Source organism: Xiphias gladius, chromosome 23 (assembly GCF_016859285.1).
Source record: "Xiphias gladius isolate SHS-SW01 ecotype Sanya breed wild chromosome 23, ASM1685928v1, whole genome shotgun sequence".
Lineage (NCBI taxonomy): Eukaryota > Metazoa > Chordata > Actinopteri > Istiophoriformes > Xiphiidae > Xiphias > Xiphias gladius.
Genome location: NC_053422.1, coordinates 23,285,017 through 23,303,435, shown reverse-complemented (window position 1 = coordinate 23,303,435; position 18,419 = coordinate 23,285,017). Strand labels below are relative to the sequence as shown.

At 39.6% G+C, this 18,419-nt stretch overlaps 1 protein-coding gene across 1 annotated transcript in view; it reads left to right on the top strand.

Moving 5' to 3' along the window:
- Positions 1–18,419, top strand: part of LOC120785812 (AF4/FMR2 family member 2-like) — a 134,314-nt gene that overhangs the window by 31,685 nt on the left and 84,210 nt on the right. Inside the window, exons 2-3 of the mRNA XM_040120771.1 lie at positions 11,282–11,402; positions 17,605–18,265. Coding sequence (XP_039976705.1) covers positions 11,282–11,402; positions 17,605–18,265 — 782 coding nt within the window. The remainder of the gene's footprint in view (positions 1–11,281; positions 11,403–17,604; positions 18,266–18,419) is intronic.

The window sequence follows — 18,419 nt, the reverse complement described above, 5'->3', positions numbered from 1 at the left end:
AATAGTTGACGCTACTACTTTGTTTGCTCTACTCTGGTGTAATCTCAAAGTAGTCAGTGTGAACACAGACGTATTTCCTCACTGATGCTGTGCAGGCCTGTTTGAAACCCAGCAATCTCACTAGAGCTTTTACGGACGAATATATGGTCTAATCGGAACACTCACCTTAGACGCCTGTAATATGTGTAGCTGCAAAAGCATGGACATCAGAGAGGGTGGAAAAAATGTGCCAACTGAAATCACGCTTTAATCAGAATTTATGTTTGTTCATTAATGTTACCAATCATCTGAGTAAAATGTTTACATGTTCAGCCTGAGCCGCTGACTGACTGATAATAACCAGTCACCAGAAGTGCTTTACTGCCTTTCCACACACACAAATTACACATCATCAGTACCAGAGTGATACAGAGGTAAACTCCACTCCACCCTACTGTGTTTTTTTGGTTTGTTTGGGGGGTTTTTTTGTTTTGTTTTTTACAAAACTTGTGAAAATCCTTTCCTACCTTTCATCTAGTCATTATTCAGCAACACCTGATTAATAAAAGAAAGTACATGTTGCATTATTAATGAAAACAGTTTGAATCTTCACACCTGAGCTGTGAATCATCACACATCTTTGACAATGTTCTACTTGTGTTCTGAAAGAAGAATAGGTCATCATCACTGACATTCAGTTGGAACAAGAAGAGAAGACTCTTTGGAGAAAATCAAAATTTTCAAAATGAGCACTTTCTGCCTTCCAGCTTTTGAAAACTGTGAAAACATACTTTATCTGTCTTATACACATGGGATATATCAAAGCCAAATAATTCAAATTGTTGATATATTTTAAGAGCCCATGTTATGAAAAATTTGATCATAGTACAGAGGCAGTGAGAGGCCATTTCAGAAATTTAGAATGCATTTTGGGACGTGACGGCCGGAGTGAGATGAGACGAGATAGCGTGAGAACGGCCTCTAGATTCACTAGAGTCTGTGTTTGCTCTGACAATGATTCTGCTCCAAAGTGTTTGCACTCGGAAATGTGCCTGAGTGACCTGTTTTCATTGTATCACGCACACTTCAACGTCTCACTCTCAGTCTGTCGCCTTCTCTCTCTCTCTGTCTATCTCTCTCTCATATCCTTTGTTTTTCACTGGGCTCCAAAAGCCATTATATTAGATAGGGCTGACCCGAATACCATTTTGGGGGCTTCGAGGCTTCAGTGACAATTACCCGCGAATATCCAAAGCTTTATAATAGCTTTGAAGCTATTATGACATCAGCCATAATAGAAAAAAGGGGCATTTTAGTAGTTGAAAGACGTGTATGCTATTACTTACAGCTTTCAGTTGGTTTGCAAAACTGTAGATTTGTGATACGCCAGTTTTCTTTGGCATATCTGGCACTCGACTTTTTCTGGTTCATCTTTGCGAATTTGGAAGACACTTGACTTCTTCAAAATCTGTCTTCCGTAGTTGTAACTTGCGAGCCAATCATGTGGTCACGTGCCACTGTCCCAGTCTTAGTGCTTCCAACGTTAGACGAGAGCGGTGATGCACACAACTGTCACTAAGATTAAGTGTCCTGGTCTGAGAATAACTAAGAATAATTAATGTTGATGCAAAATGAATAATGTTGGTTTATTATTTCTTATTTCATGGAATATTTGGGATTTTTCTGGTAATCCATATATAGTAATCATTTTTTTTAAAACACAGCATTGGAATACTGATTTGGATCATGGCAACGGTCGAAGCTTCGAAACTTCGAAGCCCTCAGGTCAGCCCTCATGTTAGAGTACCTACGACAATAGAGACGCAGAATTTAATACATGCTCACACACACATGATATTGGTATTCTCCTGTCTCCCATGTTGCAAAGGCACTGAAGAAATGGTAACTTACTGTAAATATGACACTTCAGACACACCCAGATTCTAAAGAGCCCCTCTCAAATCATAACTTTTTCTAGTTAATGGATGCCCTCCTCACTTTTTAAAAACCTATTTTTGTTCCCCTCCCTTTTTCAGGCTGATTTTTCTTTCTAAACTCTCCCTTAACTTTGTTCTCCGAGTCTCCAGCCACCATAATCCACATGAGCAAAGATCTGAGTTGATAGAAATGTTCTTACATTCATCTGAGTTCCCTTTAAATGTGAGTGTGCACTCAAAGCTGTGCGCAAAACGAGCATTAGCAAGCGGTGCGGCCAGTGCTTTGCAGACTCCTACTCTCCTGGGCTTCGCCCCCCACCAGGCTACATACAGGTTGCCCTACCTTATTGCTGGATGTTGCCTGAAAGGAATACCTGCAGACAAAATTCAGAACGAGAGAAAAGGTCTGCCTGAGTTTTAATCTATATTTTAATTCACAGTAAATATCGTCCTAAAAAGACTGTAGAAGTGAACAAGAGTCAAAAATGATATAGTAAAGCACACCTCTCTGTAGTAGAGATTCAAATTCAACATTATCTATCAGACATCGATAAAGGAAAAGGATTTTAAGTCGGGTTCCAATACAGGGGTTTACATAGTACTTCTATTTTTTGTTATACTATCATTATTATGGTATAGCTAACAGATGGATGCATATACAGTTTTACTGGTAGTGGTGCTTGCTTTTAACCTCTGATGGTTTTTGTCTTGAGCGCATTTGTAATCGCTGTTTTTTTGAAGTAGAAACAAAAGACAACAAATAAACACTAAGAAAATATGTACATTGGTAAATGAGAGGACTCCGTTGCATACTGTGTGATTTCTATATGTCTGTGTGTCATTGGGATCTCGTCTCTGTAGTGACACACATAAAAACACAGAGCAGCAGAGTCCTATCATATTCCCGCTCTGTCCTCGCTCGCAGTCTATTTATCTATCCATCAGTGTCAAATACAAGGGTTTGTGTGATGTGCATGAAAACAAAACTGGAAAGTAACAATGTGTTTGAAGGCTGTGTCTCATTATAATACCTGCTCTCATGTCAAACACACACAAAGACACAAAGCAGTGATTTCTGATATCCCCCTTTCTTATTATCCATCCAGATATAGAAACCTAAAAGCTGTATATTTTCACATTGATGGCATTCTGGATCTTCTTCTTCTCCTTTCTCTACCCAGGAATGCCTGCTGATATTTCTCTGATGTTTAATGCTGTCTGAATGAACACACAAACCAGAAAACACACATACACACACACACACACACACACACACACACACAAAATGCGTAGTTGAACTGACACTTCAAACAAAGCTTTTGTCTGCTGCCTGACAGCTATTCCTCTCTCCTTCCCCCTCTCCTCCTCTTCCTCCTCCTCTCATTATCCCCCTCACTTCTCCCTGTCATTCCAAAACACTCATTGTACCCCCTCATCCCCTCACCCTCTCCCACACACACACCCACACCCACACACACACACACACACACACAAACACACACAAACACACACACACAGACACACACACACAAAGTGCAAGCGCATTCAAGGGTTTGCTCCTAATTGAGCTGCCTGGTTAAATGCAGGTTAAATAAAATACAAAGATTCAAAATATGAGGGGGCTTTTTACAATACCACTTGAGCTAAAGGTATAATAATAGGTGGTGTTTCATTTCTAGAAGCAATAGATTAATAAAATGATTTATTTTAAAGCAAATTGTCAAAATGACTCCATTACTGGTAGAAGTGTCACCAATAAAAGCGTGGGTTAACCTTTGAAGTAAAATAAAAACAAAATCTCTCATCAGTTTTACCATCATGTTTGACAGTTTTCTGAACATGAACAAAGCTCCATTGTGCTCACTGACAGGAGATGTTTTACACTTTCTGGAAAAAAAACTCCAGCACTTTAAGGAGACACATTATAGAGCTCAAGCTCCAAGATGTTAAATGGAGTCCTCATTGTGAAAAACGCAAAGTTATTGTGTTGTCAAAAATCCATTATTTTTCCTGACTGTATTGGGTCTACCCAGTCTGGGCTAGGTGAAGAAAGGATGGTGGGTTTAACCAACTGGGAGTGTGTTTGAGATTTGAGGGTCATTTCAGTTCAAGGCACTCGGTGTAAAGGCAATGAACATTTATAGCAAATGGTTTTCCAATACACGATGTCTGCTTAGACAGCTAATCCCCCCTTAAAAAAACATACATGAACATTAATGTATGTGAAAACATAGCATGTAAGGAGGAGGTTGGGGTGTTGGAGGGAGGTACAGCAAATGGCGTTGGCATGAACAAATAAGCAGAGAAACGGTGAATCTCAAATTATAATGGACGTCACTGTGACCTCTCAAAACACATTTTTGGCCATAACTCAAGAATTCATATGCTAATTATGATAAAAAACGCTTTTTTTATTAAATCCCTTCAAAGTCCTCACTACATATCTTATATGAGTCTGGACGGTCATGGATGTAAACTGCAACTCCACTGGTTGGCAGAGGCATACAACCTTGAGACAGTAATTCTAGTTTTGAGGGGATGTCAGCTGTATAAGCCTATGGCTTCTTGATCTATCCTATCACATGTGTTTTATTTCTATTGTCTGGTTTTATGTGGTTTGCATATACAATATGTGTAGATAAAAAAACCCCTAAAACGAACTAGAAGCAGTAGAAACAAAGGGATTTCACTTCTGTACCTGCTTGGTTTCACGTGGATATTTCATATTTGGTGTGAAAATGATTGAATTCTTAATAACACATGATGAGGGTTGAATTCCATTGAGCTGCTTCAGTTCCAGGGTCCTGTTATTTTGCATGCTGGTTCACTGTCATACGGTCATGAGTTAGTGGGACACTGGAAATGGAACAGAGCCGTCGTCAGTGTTATTAGCAACACCTGTGCTTCTTACCGCTATGACAGGTCAAACTGTCTGCTTCGAAAAAGGCCTATTGAGAAGGTTTGCAGCATTTAAACCGAAAAGTGTCAACTGTGCATTTTCACCTCATGTAAAGTAGTGGCTGGAGGATGCTGTCAGCCAATCACTGGCCACTTTGCTTCAAATTAATCTAATAATGGTACATTTTTTAGCCAACACTGTTATTTTCAAAACAACAATTTGAATACAATGATGATTAACATATTCTCTACAGTTAAAACAAAAGCTTTTCATCTCATGATGAAGAAAATTAACTATGGCTGTAAAATGCCACAGTTGCGTGTATATTAAATGTGGAAAAACTGATTGCAAATGAAGAGAAAGCTTTGCTTAAAATGTCTTGATGGCTTCAAATGAGTTAAAATATATTTCCAAGTGGCTGCCTTGAACATACTGACAGTAATTCCCACAAGACACAAATGCAGCATGAGTCCACAAAGTCAGGCTCCAGTAGATTTTCAATGAAGCAGCTCAGAAACTCTCTTGATGACATATGCAGGCTGGAGCCTTTCTTCCCGCTCATGATAGAACAGAGAAACTTCAACATGTTCAACTCAATCCACTGACCATCTTCAACATCTGGCTGCAGCTGTGCGGTGTGTTGGAAACAGCTTTCAGGTTTTACTGGGTTCTACATTAAGCAATATGAATAAAGATAACACAGAAAACCAAATATATGTATATGCGTGTAAGAATATAGACACACACACACACGCACATATATATATATATATAGACACACACACACACACACACACACACACACACTCACACACACACACACACACACACACACACACACACACACACACACACACACACACACACACACACACACACACACACACACACACACACACACACACAGTCACAACATTGAAACCGGCATCTGGTTTTAATTTTGTGGCTGAATGGTGTATAAATTCTGGTCTAAAGTCAAACCAGTCAGTTGCACTTTTTATTTAAAGTATCCTGTTATCACTTGTAGCTGCAATAGTTCATTTTCCCTATGGTATACACTGTGATTAACCTTCATCCATCAAGGAAAGGAAGCTGCATTTCCACTGGGCAGCTGCCTGCCGGAGCCTGCTGAGCTGTTGGTTCAGTGCCTTGCTGAAGGGCACCGCAGCAGCAGTTGTTGAGGAGTGGGGAAAGCGATACCGAAACACTGTGCGGTGAAAGTGAATGAGAGGGCTATGCGGCTGCGTTAGAGACATTGGTGTATGTGTGTCTGTGTGTGTACATTTAGTTATCAGGGGAGCACAGCATAGCTCTGCTGAGATTAAATTCCCAGAGCTTACTCTGGCTATCAGCATTACTTCAGGACACACACAAACAAACGCACACTAACATGCACACAGAAGGAAAGCAGAGTGGTAGGAAAGAATGCTGCCACCGCTACATTTTCATTCACAGAAAATATCAACATCGACAGTATGCCCACTGCTGATATCACCACTGCTATTAATCCCCACCAATCCATCCATATGTCCATCCGTCTGCCCATCATCTTTCTTTTTTTATTCTGTCTTTCTATCTTTATTATTTTGGAGAGTGAGTTTTTTACTATTATCAGCAGTGCAGACAAACTAACAGACCAGGCTGCCATCTCTGCATCAATGTGATATCATCAGAAAACTGAATATGAAGATGGACATCAAAGCACAGATAAAATCAGAATATTTGTAGTTCAAAGTCAAACTGAAACTTGACTCAGTAGTGGCCGTGCAACCACTGGGTTCTTCACGTAACCCCCTGATTTGTATCACGGCGCTGGGTATTAGCCAGCGTTACTGACTAACGTAGGGAGTGTTCAAGTCACAAGTGGGACCACCAACATCAGTTTGCACACTGCTTCTGTGGCCGTTAGAACTGAAGTTGTATTGCTAGGGCTGCAACTAACAATATTTTCATGACCTATTCATCTGCCAATTATGTTCTTGATTAATTGAATAATCGATTAAAATACTGAAATATGGCCCATCAGAATGTAACCGAGCATAAGGTGACATAATTAAATCTTTTTTTTTTCCAACCAACAGTCTAAAACCCAAAAATATTAAATTTACTATAACATAAGAGCAAGAAAAGTTGCAAATTCTACAAAAAATTCTACATAGCACAATGGAAACAGACTTAGCAAATGAATCATGACATCCATCCACGCATGTGACTTAAACGTCCACTGAAGCTCTCACTCAGCTGAAGAGACAGCAGATGAAAACAACAGACCACTGTGGAACGATGTGGAACATTCTTCAAATTGAACATGAAACAAACATAAAGGCCATATTCCCATCGTGTTTTTTTATTTTTTTATTTTATTTACCATTTTACGATTGACTGGCACTCCCTCAATTGCATCATTTCATTGAGCCCTCTTCTTCTGCAACGGTTTAATGTACCTCACTGAAGAATTAGCACCACCTACTGCTTGACTCACTGAACTAACGTGCATAAATTTGCATTTCCTTTTGATGAAATTCTGAAAATTCAGTTAAAACTTCCCCTACATTTGGATGGAAACCTAGCTACTGTGTGTGCCAGTTCCTTCTTACTGACCTTGCTGACCACGGCACTATGGTTCCAAAACCTGTAAAAAATAATAATTCAGTGAAGTGTAAAAGTGTAAAAGGACCTAGCGGCAGGCCAACCTGTGTGTGGACAGGTAGTGTTGTGCTCTGTTTGCTGCCACATGCTTGGAAATAAATCCCGGATGTGTTAATTACCTCGCCTGACCTGATTCCCTTCGTGTGAATGTCTAGCGTGCTACAGACAGAGACGGAGACAGTGATCTTTAGCGTGGGACTGCAGCACTATGTATGTGTGTTTGTGTGTCTGTGTGTGTCTGTGTGTGTGTATACTGTATACACTTGTGTGTGTGTGTGTTTGTCATAGTGACAGCTCTGTCAGTTATCTTTCTGCACTGACAGACAATGCAGATGTCAACCAGCAGTCCCAGCACGCAGAATGATCACATCTACGAATACTGCTGTAACATCCGCACACACGCACGCACACACACACGCACACACAAACACCTAACCTGTCAGTCATTTTGTCTGGTATTCCCACTGCTCTCTTGTTTTTTGCTCCTCCTCTCTTCCAATGCTACCTTCCTCCCCGCATCCCACCGCTCTGTCTTTCATCATTCTGTTATTTTTCTTTCCTTTTTAAGAAACTGTCTGTTGCCCTGAAACTGGGTCTTTTTTTTCCTCCCATGGGTGTCCATGATTTTTTTCTCTTTTCCCTCATTGCCTCTACGCTCCTTCTCCCTCCCACTCACATCTTGCTGATAGATTAAATGTTGAAAGCAAGGTCTGGTGGAGAAAAAGAGAAAGTCTTTTTAATTGTGTTGATCACTAATTACCCGGCGTGTCTCATCTCTCGGCAGTGGATGTAGTAAAAAAGGATGCCTTTTCCTGGGTCAGCAGGCCACAGCCTCATGCATAACCAGTATTCACACACACTCACACATATGCACACATATTACTTTGTACTTTTGAAATTCAAGTTTGGCTGCCAGCCTTTAGATTTTTCAAAGGAGGCTGGTGACTGAAGAAGTTTAGGAGAGCAGGGTGAATCAGTATCTGTCCAGTAAAAGGGGTTTTTGCTAAAAATACAAGGTTATGTAAGGGAAGTGTTCCAAAAACCTGGGGTTCACCACCCTCTGTGTTCCCACAAGACCAATCTCTGTTGCTTCCAGCCATTCCTATCCATTTTTACTGTCAGCAGTCTCATATTTTAAATGCCACGAGAAGCACTCTTGAATCAAATCCACAAGCAATAATTGTGGCTATCAAGACACCATAGTTCATAACAGGAGTGCAGTAATGTTAGAAGATTGAAAGCAAATTTTATTGGGAGACATCCAATGACATTGTGACAGGACACAAATGCATCTGGCCTTTGCAGCATGGTGTGGTTCAGTGTGTACAGCATGTCATAAACACTGCCTGGATAAGGAGTTCAATTCCCAGTAGGAGCACCTTCGTTAAAAATGAATGCACTCATGAATGAAAGTACCCAGCTAATGGCATATGTTGGATCATCTTAGCCTTACTATAAATAGAAACATTGTAAAAGGTTGCCTTTATGAGCTTCAGCTAATATTGTTTTGGTAACAGAATTTTATTTTTTCTCTGTTTTTGGTTGACTTTTTTGTGTGTCGGAACCTACATAGACTAGGTATAAAGATGATCATTCTTTATTTCATTCATTTAATTTCATTATTTACTGATGGACAGGTTTTTGGTTGTGTCGTTCCGAATGCATGGTCAAGGATATAACGTACTATTTCTAGAAACCCCTGTAGTTTAATACTTGTAGTTCAGCATTCTGGGAAATATCCTATTCATTTACTTTTAGTGTGTTAAATATGGAGATAAAGCTTGGAGGCTATTAGCTTATTGTAACATAAAGACTTGTGTTGTTTGTTGTTTGTCAAGAAATATGATAGTTACACCATATACTGTAACTCCCCTTAATACCACACGTTGTCACATTCATATTTCTGTTTGTTTATGGAAACAAGATACAGTGTGTTAATAAGACAGCTGCAGAGTTACTGATAGGATACACTTTTAACTTTGGAGAGAACCAGGCTAGTTGTTTCACCCTGCTTCCAGTCTATATGCTAAGTTAAGCTAATGGCCTCCATGCATAATGCACGGACAAAGAATGTAGTATGTGGACAATTATTTTCTCCTTTTTGTAGATAATAACAAAGGTAATGCAGAATGAAACAATCTTTGTACTTTTCCTCATGAATTTTGAAATATATTTACATGAGCTGATCTTGTTTTTGCAAAAAAGTGGTTTATTTTGGTGTCAAACCGCAAAGCAAAGCTATGGGAGTTCTAGAAAGTTCTGATGACATACATGTTAGGAAGGGTTAGTAATAGCATGGGATACATGTTTTATGGGAGTTTGAAGATCTGGCAGCCTCTTTCATAAGTAAATTTAAAACTAATGGAATTCATTCAAAATTCCTGTGTAAAAATAATAACTTAAATCCAGTGCTGAGCTGATTCAAAGAGACACAAAATTTTCCATATGTTCTTTGAAACTGTCAGCACAAACACATAACTCGTTATATATTAAGGACGGGATTATCAGGATATTAGTTTCAGTGGAAGACAGAATGCTTGTGTTGGAAGTGAGGTAAATAGTCACTGAAATGGAAACTATCATATCCAGAGCAATGTCAGAGAACCATGTTTGATATGTAGCCTAAGTTTAAATACTATTAGTAATCTTAAAGGTCCCTTATCATGAAAATGGGTTTCCCAATGTGGAGGTGTCAAAAAAAAAGCTGTGAAAATATGAAGTTGCCTACTAATGCCATTCCTCTAGCTCCCCTACAACAAGATGCCCCCCCTCGCTTTACAAGACAGTAAGAATTTAATCCGGTTTCTACGTCGAAACTGAATAACCAATAGGCAGCCAGCAGCTGAGTTGTGTGTGGGACGGTAAGACGATCTAAATAAACTTGTGTTGGTAATTGTAAGGTTAAGGACGGAGAGTTTTGTTAGCAGTTCCGTTGAAGAGCAAGGACCTCAGCATTCGTTACAGTTTTAGGTACCACTAGTGTTTTAGCTGCAGTGTGCAGGCTAATGGCTAACAGTAAACTAGCAGAGTCAGTGAGTGGGCGAGCAGAAGTGAGGGAGTGGCGGTGTGGCTGGCGTCAGGGCAGACAGAGGTGTGTCGATCGCCACAGAGTTGGATGAGCTGTGAATGTAGCTGTACATGTATATTATGATCCACATCTTACATCTTACCGAACCTTCAGCCATGCTCATCGTAGCCTTCTGCCATATCTGATCCCAGGCCTGCTTGTAAGTTGATCTGTGCTTAGCTGGTGAGGTCACTTGCTGATGAATAGTGGGAGGATGCTTCCACCTGGCAGCAAATTCTGACTTGGACTGAAAAAGGCCCTTAGAATTTTTTTTTATTTTGTAAACACCATTACATAAGTGTTTAATAGACACACATAAACAGTACAGATATAAGCATTAAAATATGGGACCTTGAAACAAACCATTCAGCTTCAATGATCAAGTTCAATATAATTTTACCTTCATTACTTATCCCTCTGTTAAATTCTTGTTTTACAGAACCATCTTTTCTTGCACTTTGAAACTTATAACAGGATTCAGTTTTTCTCATTTTTTTCCCTCCTTGTGTATGTGTAATTTGAGTCATTTTCAGACAGTGTTATGACATTATTTATCCTGTTATTTTCCTTTACCAGCTACCCGGCTAGTCTAATCAAACTGCAGGAAGAGAATCTCTGCCAATGCTCTTTGCAGTTCCAAAAATGACTTGTTAGCAATACTCATTAAAAACCATTGGGTTTTTTCTGGTGGCAGGCTATGTGTCGGCCTCAGTGGGGGATGCTAACAAGCTTTTTTCTTTTTGTTTCCAGTCATCTGGAGTCGGAGCGCAGTGCCCTGAAGAGGAGAGAGTGGGAGAGGAGGAATCAGGAGGTCCAACAGGATGAAGACTTGTTCTCAACTGGATTCAACCTGTTTGGAGAACCTTATAAAGTAAGAGCAATTGATGAATGGTTAGTTAATAATTTGATAGACAGTCATTGCATAGTAATTTATACATAGTTCAACATTTTTGGAAATACACTTGCTTTCTTTCCAAGAGTTAGATGAGAAGATTCATACCACTCCTGTGTCCATGTCTTAAGTGAGCTGGAGCTGGGGGCCGACTAGTCTAGTTTCAAATGAAGACTAGAAATTTGTCAAGACATAGTTACAGCATGTAACCCCACTTAAAACCATAAAGTGTCGATGTTAGGGCTCTGTTTTTGTACAAATTAAATAAATGAGATATGACATGTTAGCAAGCTTTAGAGAGCTTGCTAACTGACATGTTAGCTGTTTCCCCTTGCTTCCATCCTAAACTAGTCTATTCATCTCTCGGCTCCAACTCATAACAACATAACAATATAGTGGTATTCTCATCTCTCAGGGAGAATAAGTGTATTTACCGAAAACATTTCTTTAACACCTTAAAACTTAAACAGCCTATTTTGCAAATGTAAAGAAATCTGTTTAAATTTAAGGACTGAAACGCAAGCTAGCAGAGGCCTGTAAGCTACTGTCAGTAAGTTGCACACAACACACACCTTTTTACAGCAGGGCTGAGCTGTCATTCCCTCCACAGAGTGCTCTCTCATTGCTGTTTAGGAGACAGCTTTATATTTCGCAGTTAGGTTTTGATTGATCTCTGCGGAAGGAGAAGGGGACATACCTGACACCAGAATTTCATTTGGGCAAATGGAGGGAATTTACGACATCTTAATCAATAAGGATGGGCTCTCCTATAAAGCAGCGCCACTTTGTGATTTAGGATCATATGAAACAATTTTTCCTTATGCAAGCAATCAGTTGAAAGGAATTGTTTTTGCTAACCAACAAACATTTTTATACCTCTGCACCTGCGACAGCCGTTGCCACAGGCATTATGTTTTCGGGTTGAATGTCCGTCTCTCCCATTCTTTTGAACGCATTATCTCAGGAATGGCTTGAGGGATTTTCTTCATGTTTGGCCCAAACGTTTACTTCGACTCAGTATTGAACTGATTAGATTTTGGTAGTCCAAGGTCAAGGTCACTGTGACCTCAGGTCTGTCCCATTCTTGTGAATGCGAACTACTAGGAACACCTGGAGGGAATTTCATTACATCTGGCACAAACGTCCACTTGGACTCAAGGATGAACTGATTAGAATTTGGTGGCCATTATTCAAGGCCATAACTTAGGAACAGAAGGAGCGATTGTGACAGATTTGGATGGATACTGGCTTGGTCACGCTAATCTTGGGTACCCGCCTTGAAACTTTGGTGATTCTATATGTATAATCCTCTGTGCTGCTGGTTTGAAAAGTCTTTATTACATATATTATATGAGTCTGAACAGACATGGATGTAAACTGCAACTTGACTGGTTGGTGGAGGTATACAACTGTGAGGCGGTAATTCTAGTTTTGTGCTGTAGTTCACTTTAATGCTGTTTTTGTGGCCAATAATGCTAATGATGGCTTATGAATCATCATAGCGTATTGGAATCTTTTTTTTTTCCTCATGCTCTCCCTCTTAGACAAATGTAATATCCTCAAGCATAAGGTCCTGGTCTGTTCTGTTCTGAGGTACTTGAGATGCAATCACTTCGTTTCTTCTTCAGCTGAAAGTGAACTAGCCATGCATGAAGTCCATGGCCACTCGTCTGCCCCTGCCAAGTGTATCGACCTTGGGACAGACTGGCTTCGAATCTTGACAGAATGCGTTAAACTGCTGCTGTGTCTGAACGGAGAGAACACAAAGGGCTTCTCACTAAGACACTGCTCGAGGTTCAGGAGGCGATGGCAGCACATGAGAGGTTGTTCTGATAATGAATCTAATCTTAGGTGCCTCCATACTCCAACTAATTGTTTCCAACTAATTAATGGTGCTGAGGTGAGGTCAAGATGTGCGTGTGTGTGTGTGTGTGTGTGAGGAGCGAGCAAGGATGACTGTGGGCTGGAGTGTGTTAAGGGTGATATTTCAGACATCACTGCTGCTATTTTAATGAAGCTTGAAGGGATGTTGCATTGTGGTGTCTGTATTAAATCTTTCAGACAATTACAGTAATTAGATCCGAATAAGAAAATTGTTTGTCCACTCTGGACCCACTTTTTTGCATTTTAGCAAGTACTGGAAGAGTGTACAACATTTTTCAATGGTTTACAGTTGTGAACAATACTTATTTTCCTTCAGTTTTGGAGTGAAACCATCTTCACTAAAGGTTTTTTGTTATATTTAATTTTGATTTTTTTTCTGTAACAAAATATGCCTGCTGCTCAATGCATCAGTGTTAAGGACTTTGCCTGCATACATTTAAGTCTAAAGTTACAAAGGTTTCAGATCAAAGATTAACTAACAACCCCAAGAATTTGATGAAGCATTCAATACCATCTTTCAACACGTTACTGGATTTATACTGAAAGATAACTTAGGTTGTCATACACAGTTTGACATTAACAGGATTTTATTAAAACTTGCTATAAGTATTCGTATAATACAAATACATTCACAAATAATCCAAGATAGAGCTCACCTCTTACAGTACTTGCAAAATGCTAAGAATAATTAGAAACAAAAAGTATGAAGTATGAAGTATGCTGCTGTGCAGAGGATTTCTACAGCTCTCAGTAATTACAATCATTAACTTAACAGGGGAACTATAATTGGAGGTAAAAATAATTCAGATAAAACTTGGAGCAATGATACATCTTATAAGTGACTGGCCCAGGGGGATGACTGCATCATTCACAGGGGATAACATGTTTACTTGTTTCATATTCCAGCTCTTTCTAACTAATCTTTTTCCTCCATAGACTTCCACAGTTTATCTCGTGCTTCCACTAAACTTGAAAAACGGCCTTGGCACAACTACTTGCTACTTTCTTCTGCTGATTTATTTGTCACACTAACATTTTCACTTTTTTTCTGAAGGTTTTGCTCTTCTTCATACAATTCAGTGGATTTACCAAGGCCTATACACCCTCACTGCATTTTCTCTATGTCTAAGTGCTGACTGAACTAACTGAACTGCTCCTTTAGAGATCTATATCAGTCCTTTTTCATTATCACATAGGATTTATAGAAATTTTATCATTCCCAGTCTCTCTCTTTTTCATTTTTTTCTATTTTTTTTCTTTCATCAGTCTCTGTCTATTTCTCTCTAAACCTGTATATCTGTCGTGTGTCCATCACTCTCTGTGTCTGTCTTTCTGTCTCACTCTCTACAGTGTTCATTTTCTCTGTCAGCTATTAGCTAATCCCTCTTCTAATCCTTTTAAAGAGCGTTATGCTGTTAGCAGCTATTTGGGATGATCTATTCACACACACACTCACACACACACATAGGTATTCATCCTCTCCTTCTCCTCTGTTTTCCATTTTGCCTCTCTGTAAATGTGTTTTCTGTTCCTCTTCAGCCACCAGATCTTTTATTCATGAGCCTGAGATGGAGAAGAGATGGGCTAATTTATTCACAGCTAACTTTGGCTTGCCACGGTGTGTAGTGTTTGTGTGTGTGTGTGTGTGTGTTTACACACAGAAATTACATCGGTTAAGATTATTTGAATGCAGTTCTCCCCTTTCTTGTATGAATCTTTTGTAAATAAGGCTTGATTCTGTGCACTGTTTTATTTTTTGGTATTTTCATGGTTCCCCTGCTTTATTAGAGTGTAAAAATGAAGGATAAAGTGAAGTGAGGATAGACATGATGAAAAAAAAGATGAATGTTGCTTCCAGTCACATAGATTTGAGACTTGAGATTTTTGTGGCACACAGAACCATGAGGATTAGTCATCTCAAACCCAGGTCAACCAGTGATTTGTAATCATGGCAGAGATGTTCAGTGTGTGTTCTTAGTCCTGTGCTAATCTGTCATGTCAAGTAAAAAGATCACTTAAATCACATGAGATCCCCAAGGAACTCCAGTCCAATGGGAGTAACGCTGTAGAGATGAAACGATGAGTTGATTAATCAGCTAGAAAATGTATCAGGAACTAATTTGATAATCGGATAAAATAATAGTAAAAATAAATTAGTGTGGCTCTAGGGATGGTAACATTGGTCGACAGTTGGTCGTAAATTTGTTGGTTGGTCCGCCATTTTGGTCCAGACTGAAATATGTCATCTATTTGATTGTAGGCCATGAAATTTTGTACAGAAATTCATGGTCCAAACAGGAAGATTCCTAATCAATTTGATGTTCCCCTGACTTTTCTTATAGGGCCATCATCAGGCCAACATTTTAATTTATCCATTACTTTGATTTATGATCAAATACCTAAAAGTAATGAGATTCCCATCAACCTCAGCTGTACTTTGTGTTTATTGCTAATTAGCAAAAGTTAGCATGCTGATATACACTAAACTAAGATTTTACCTTTTAAACAGCTCCTTAGTAACATTGTCACTGTGAGCATCTTAGCGTGCTCATGTTAGCATTTAGCTCAAAGCTCTGCTATGCCTATAAGTGCCTGTAAGTACAGCCTCTCAGAGCTTCTAGTATGACTGAAGATGCCTAATCTTGTTTCACTATTTTTTGACACTTCATAGTATAAACAATTAATCAGTTTAACAATAAATAATTGGCAGATCACATTTAAGAATGCTTGTACTTCCATATCCCCAAAGGTTGTGTGACTTATACCAGACCATTCGTCTCAGTTTCACCTGGTTCATAAACTACTGTAAAACCGATTTGATTATGAAAGAGGGGGTATCTCTTTATAGCAATTATCACCAAATGATATTTACATTGTCCCTCTGTTAGAATTAGAAGTGTCTAACACACACGCACATACAAACACACACTTGGAATTCCTTCCTCGGCAATAAGACCTCTTTGTGGATCATTGCCTGTTACTACAGTAGTGTTAGGTTATAGACAAAAGCTATTTGCAGAGGAAACGCAAAACACACATGGACACGCAGACACAAGATCCATGCTTTCTCGAGAAGTCAAAAATAAAGGATATAACGATCATGTTCATTAAATGATACAATTTTCTTTGAATTGAAAAGTGATGTACAAGATGTGTGATTTTTTTCCTTACGATTAGAGTGAAAACAAATGTAGCTTGACAATCAATCCTGACAGCCTCACATGGATCTGCATGATTGGCGTTCCGCTACACTCAGTGTTGGGATCATTCATTATTATTACATCTAATTCTTTGAGAAACATTACCTAAGATTAGTTCATCTACTACTCCCTATGAAGATAAATTCATTATTCATGAATTCATTAACCTCTCCAAATATACGCAATTTCACCCTGTCATGAATATAGATAAAGGTTTTAATTCAGTATGTTTCAACGTTTAAACCTACTGTATTTGACACTGTCAGTCCATGTTAGTAGAGGGGTGGTTAGGAAAGTGCCAGCTGAAAGTGCACGAAAGTGCAAGAAATTCTATTGACCAATTCACAAACGTTACGTAGAATACAATTACAGGGTCATATTTCACATTGATCTTAGTCAGTGTTTCCAGTGTTCATCTTTTGTCCGTTACTCATCATTAAATGTCACGATTAAATTATAGGCTGTAGATCTTGCATAATTCACACTTTCTCGTGACTAATAGTTGCAACACAATTTGTTGCATAATGTCAGAGAACAGGATAAAAATCTACTGGTCTTCACTTTTCCTCCTTTTTCACGGCTTTTATCAAGAGTCTGGTTCCACATATAGAAATGCTGAAGCCGTTGCTGATTGCCCTTGTCCTTTCAAAAATGCCAAATGATCAAATCATATAGTTTCATCATCAAGTAGCTGTCAATGAGTGACACAAAAGGTAATCTTGAGCTATTCTGAGGAACATCTCAGCATTACCATGTAGCAGCCGAAGGTGCTACACCGTCATATATCAGTAAGGCCTGCACTGTCCTCCAAGTGGTGATTGCTTGAGAATCTGGGGTCAGGCTAATAATGATTCCTGCTCCATTAATTTTACTGCTCCAGCCTGGACTGGACCCTCTTAAGGGTGGCATTGGTTTAATTAATCATCTCATCCTGATGCCTGGTCAGTGGTCACCATATCCATCTCTCACTTTTCCTCTTCGGATGAATAAAGAGGGCTTTTCATTAAGTGTGGAGAAATGGAAAAATGGAGACTTAATTAATACTCTTCTCTCTCTCCATCCCTCTTGTCTTTCTGTTCTCCCCTTTCTCCTTTCAGACTAATAAAGGTGATGCATTGGCCAATCGCGTCCAGAACACGCTGGGCTCCTATGAAGAGATGAAAGACCTGTTAACCAGCCATTCCAACCAGAGCCACTTGGTTGGAATCCCCAAAGGCAGCAGTGTGAACAACAACCTGCAAACCCAAACCACTTCAACGACAGAAAGACCAGCCATGGAGTCCCAGCTTTTCAATGAAACCTTAAGAGGAGGAGTAGGTGGAGGAGGAGGAGCAGAGGCAGGAGGGGACAAGAGGGTGGGAAATGCACCTTCTTCATCTTCAACCTCCATGCAACCTCCTGCCTCGACCACATCGTCATCAAGCACATCAACGATCCAACATCAGAATTCAAAGAAGTCACGAAACTCCTTGGACTGGTCACGGGGAGGCCACGGACAGAGTACACAAGGAGCAAGCCTTGTTCTTGGGTTAGGACAGAATGGCCAGGGGCAGGCTGCAGGAGCTACCAGTGGGAGAGGGAAAATGTCTTTATTAGAGGAACAGCAAATGCAACGGCATGAAGAGCTGTTCAGCTCACTGAAAGATGAACTAGGTCTTAAAGGAGATTCAAGCCCTTCTTCCTCCTCTTCGTCCTCCTCTTCTTCTTCTTCTTCTAGAAGGCACTCTTCCCAACCCTCCAAAACCCTTCCTCTCCCAGGTAAATCTTACACAAAAAGGTCTGAAAGGAATAGGATGACATTTTGGGAAATACACTTATTCGCTTTCATTCTGAGAGTTAGTTGAAAAGAATGACACCACCCTCATGTCTGTACACTAAATATAAAGCTGCAAGCAGCCGGTTGGATTGACAG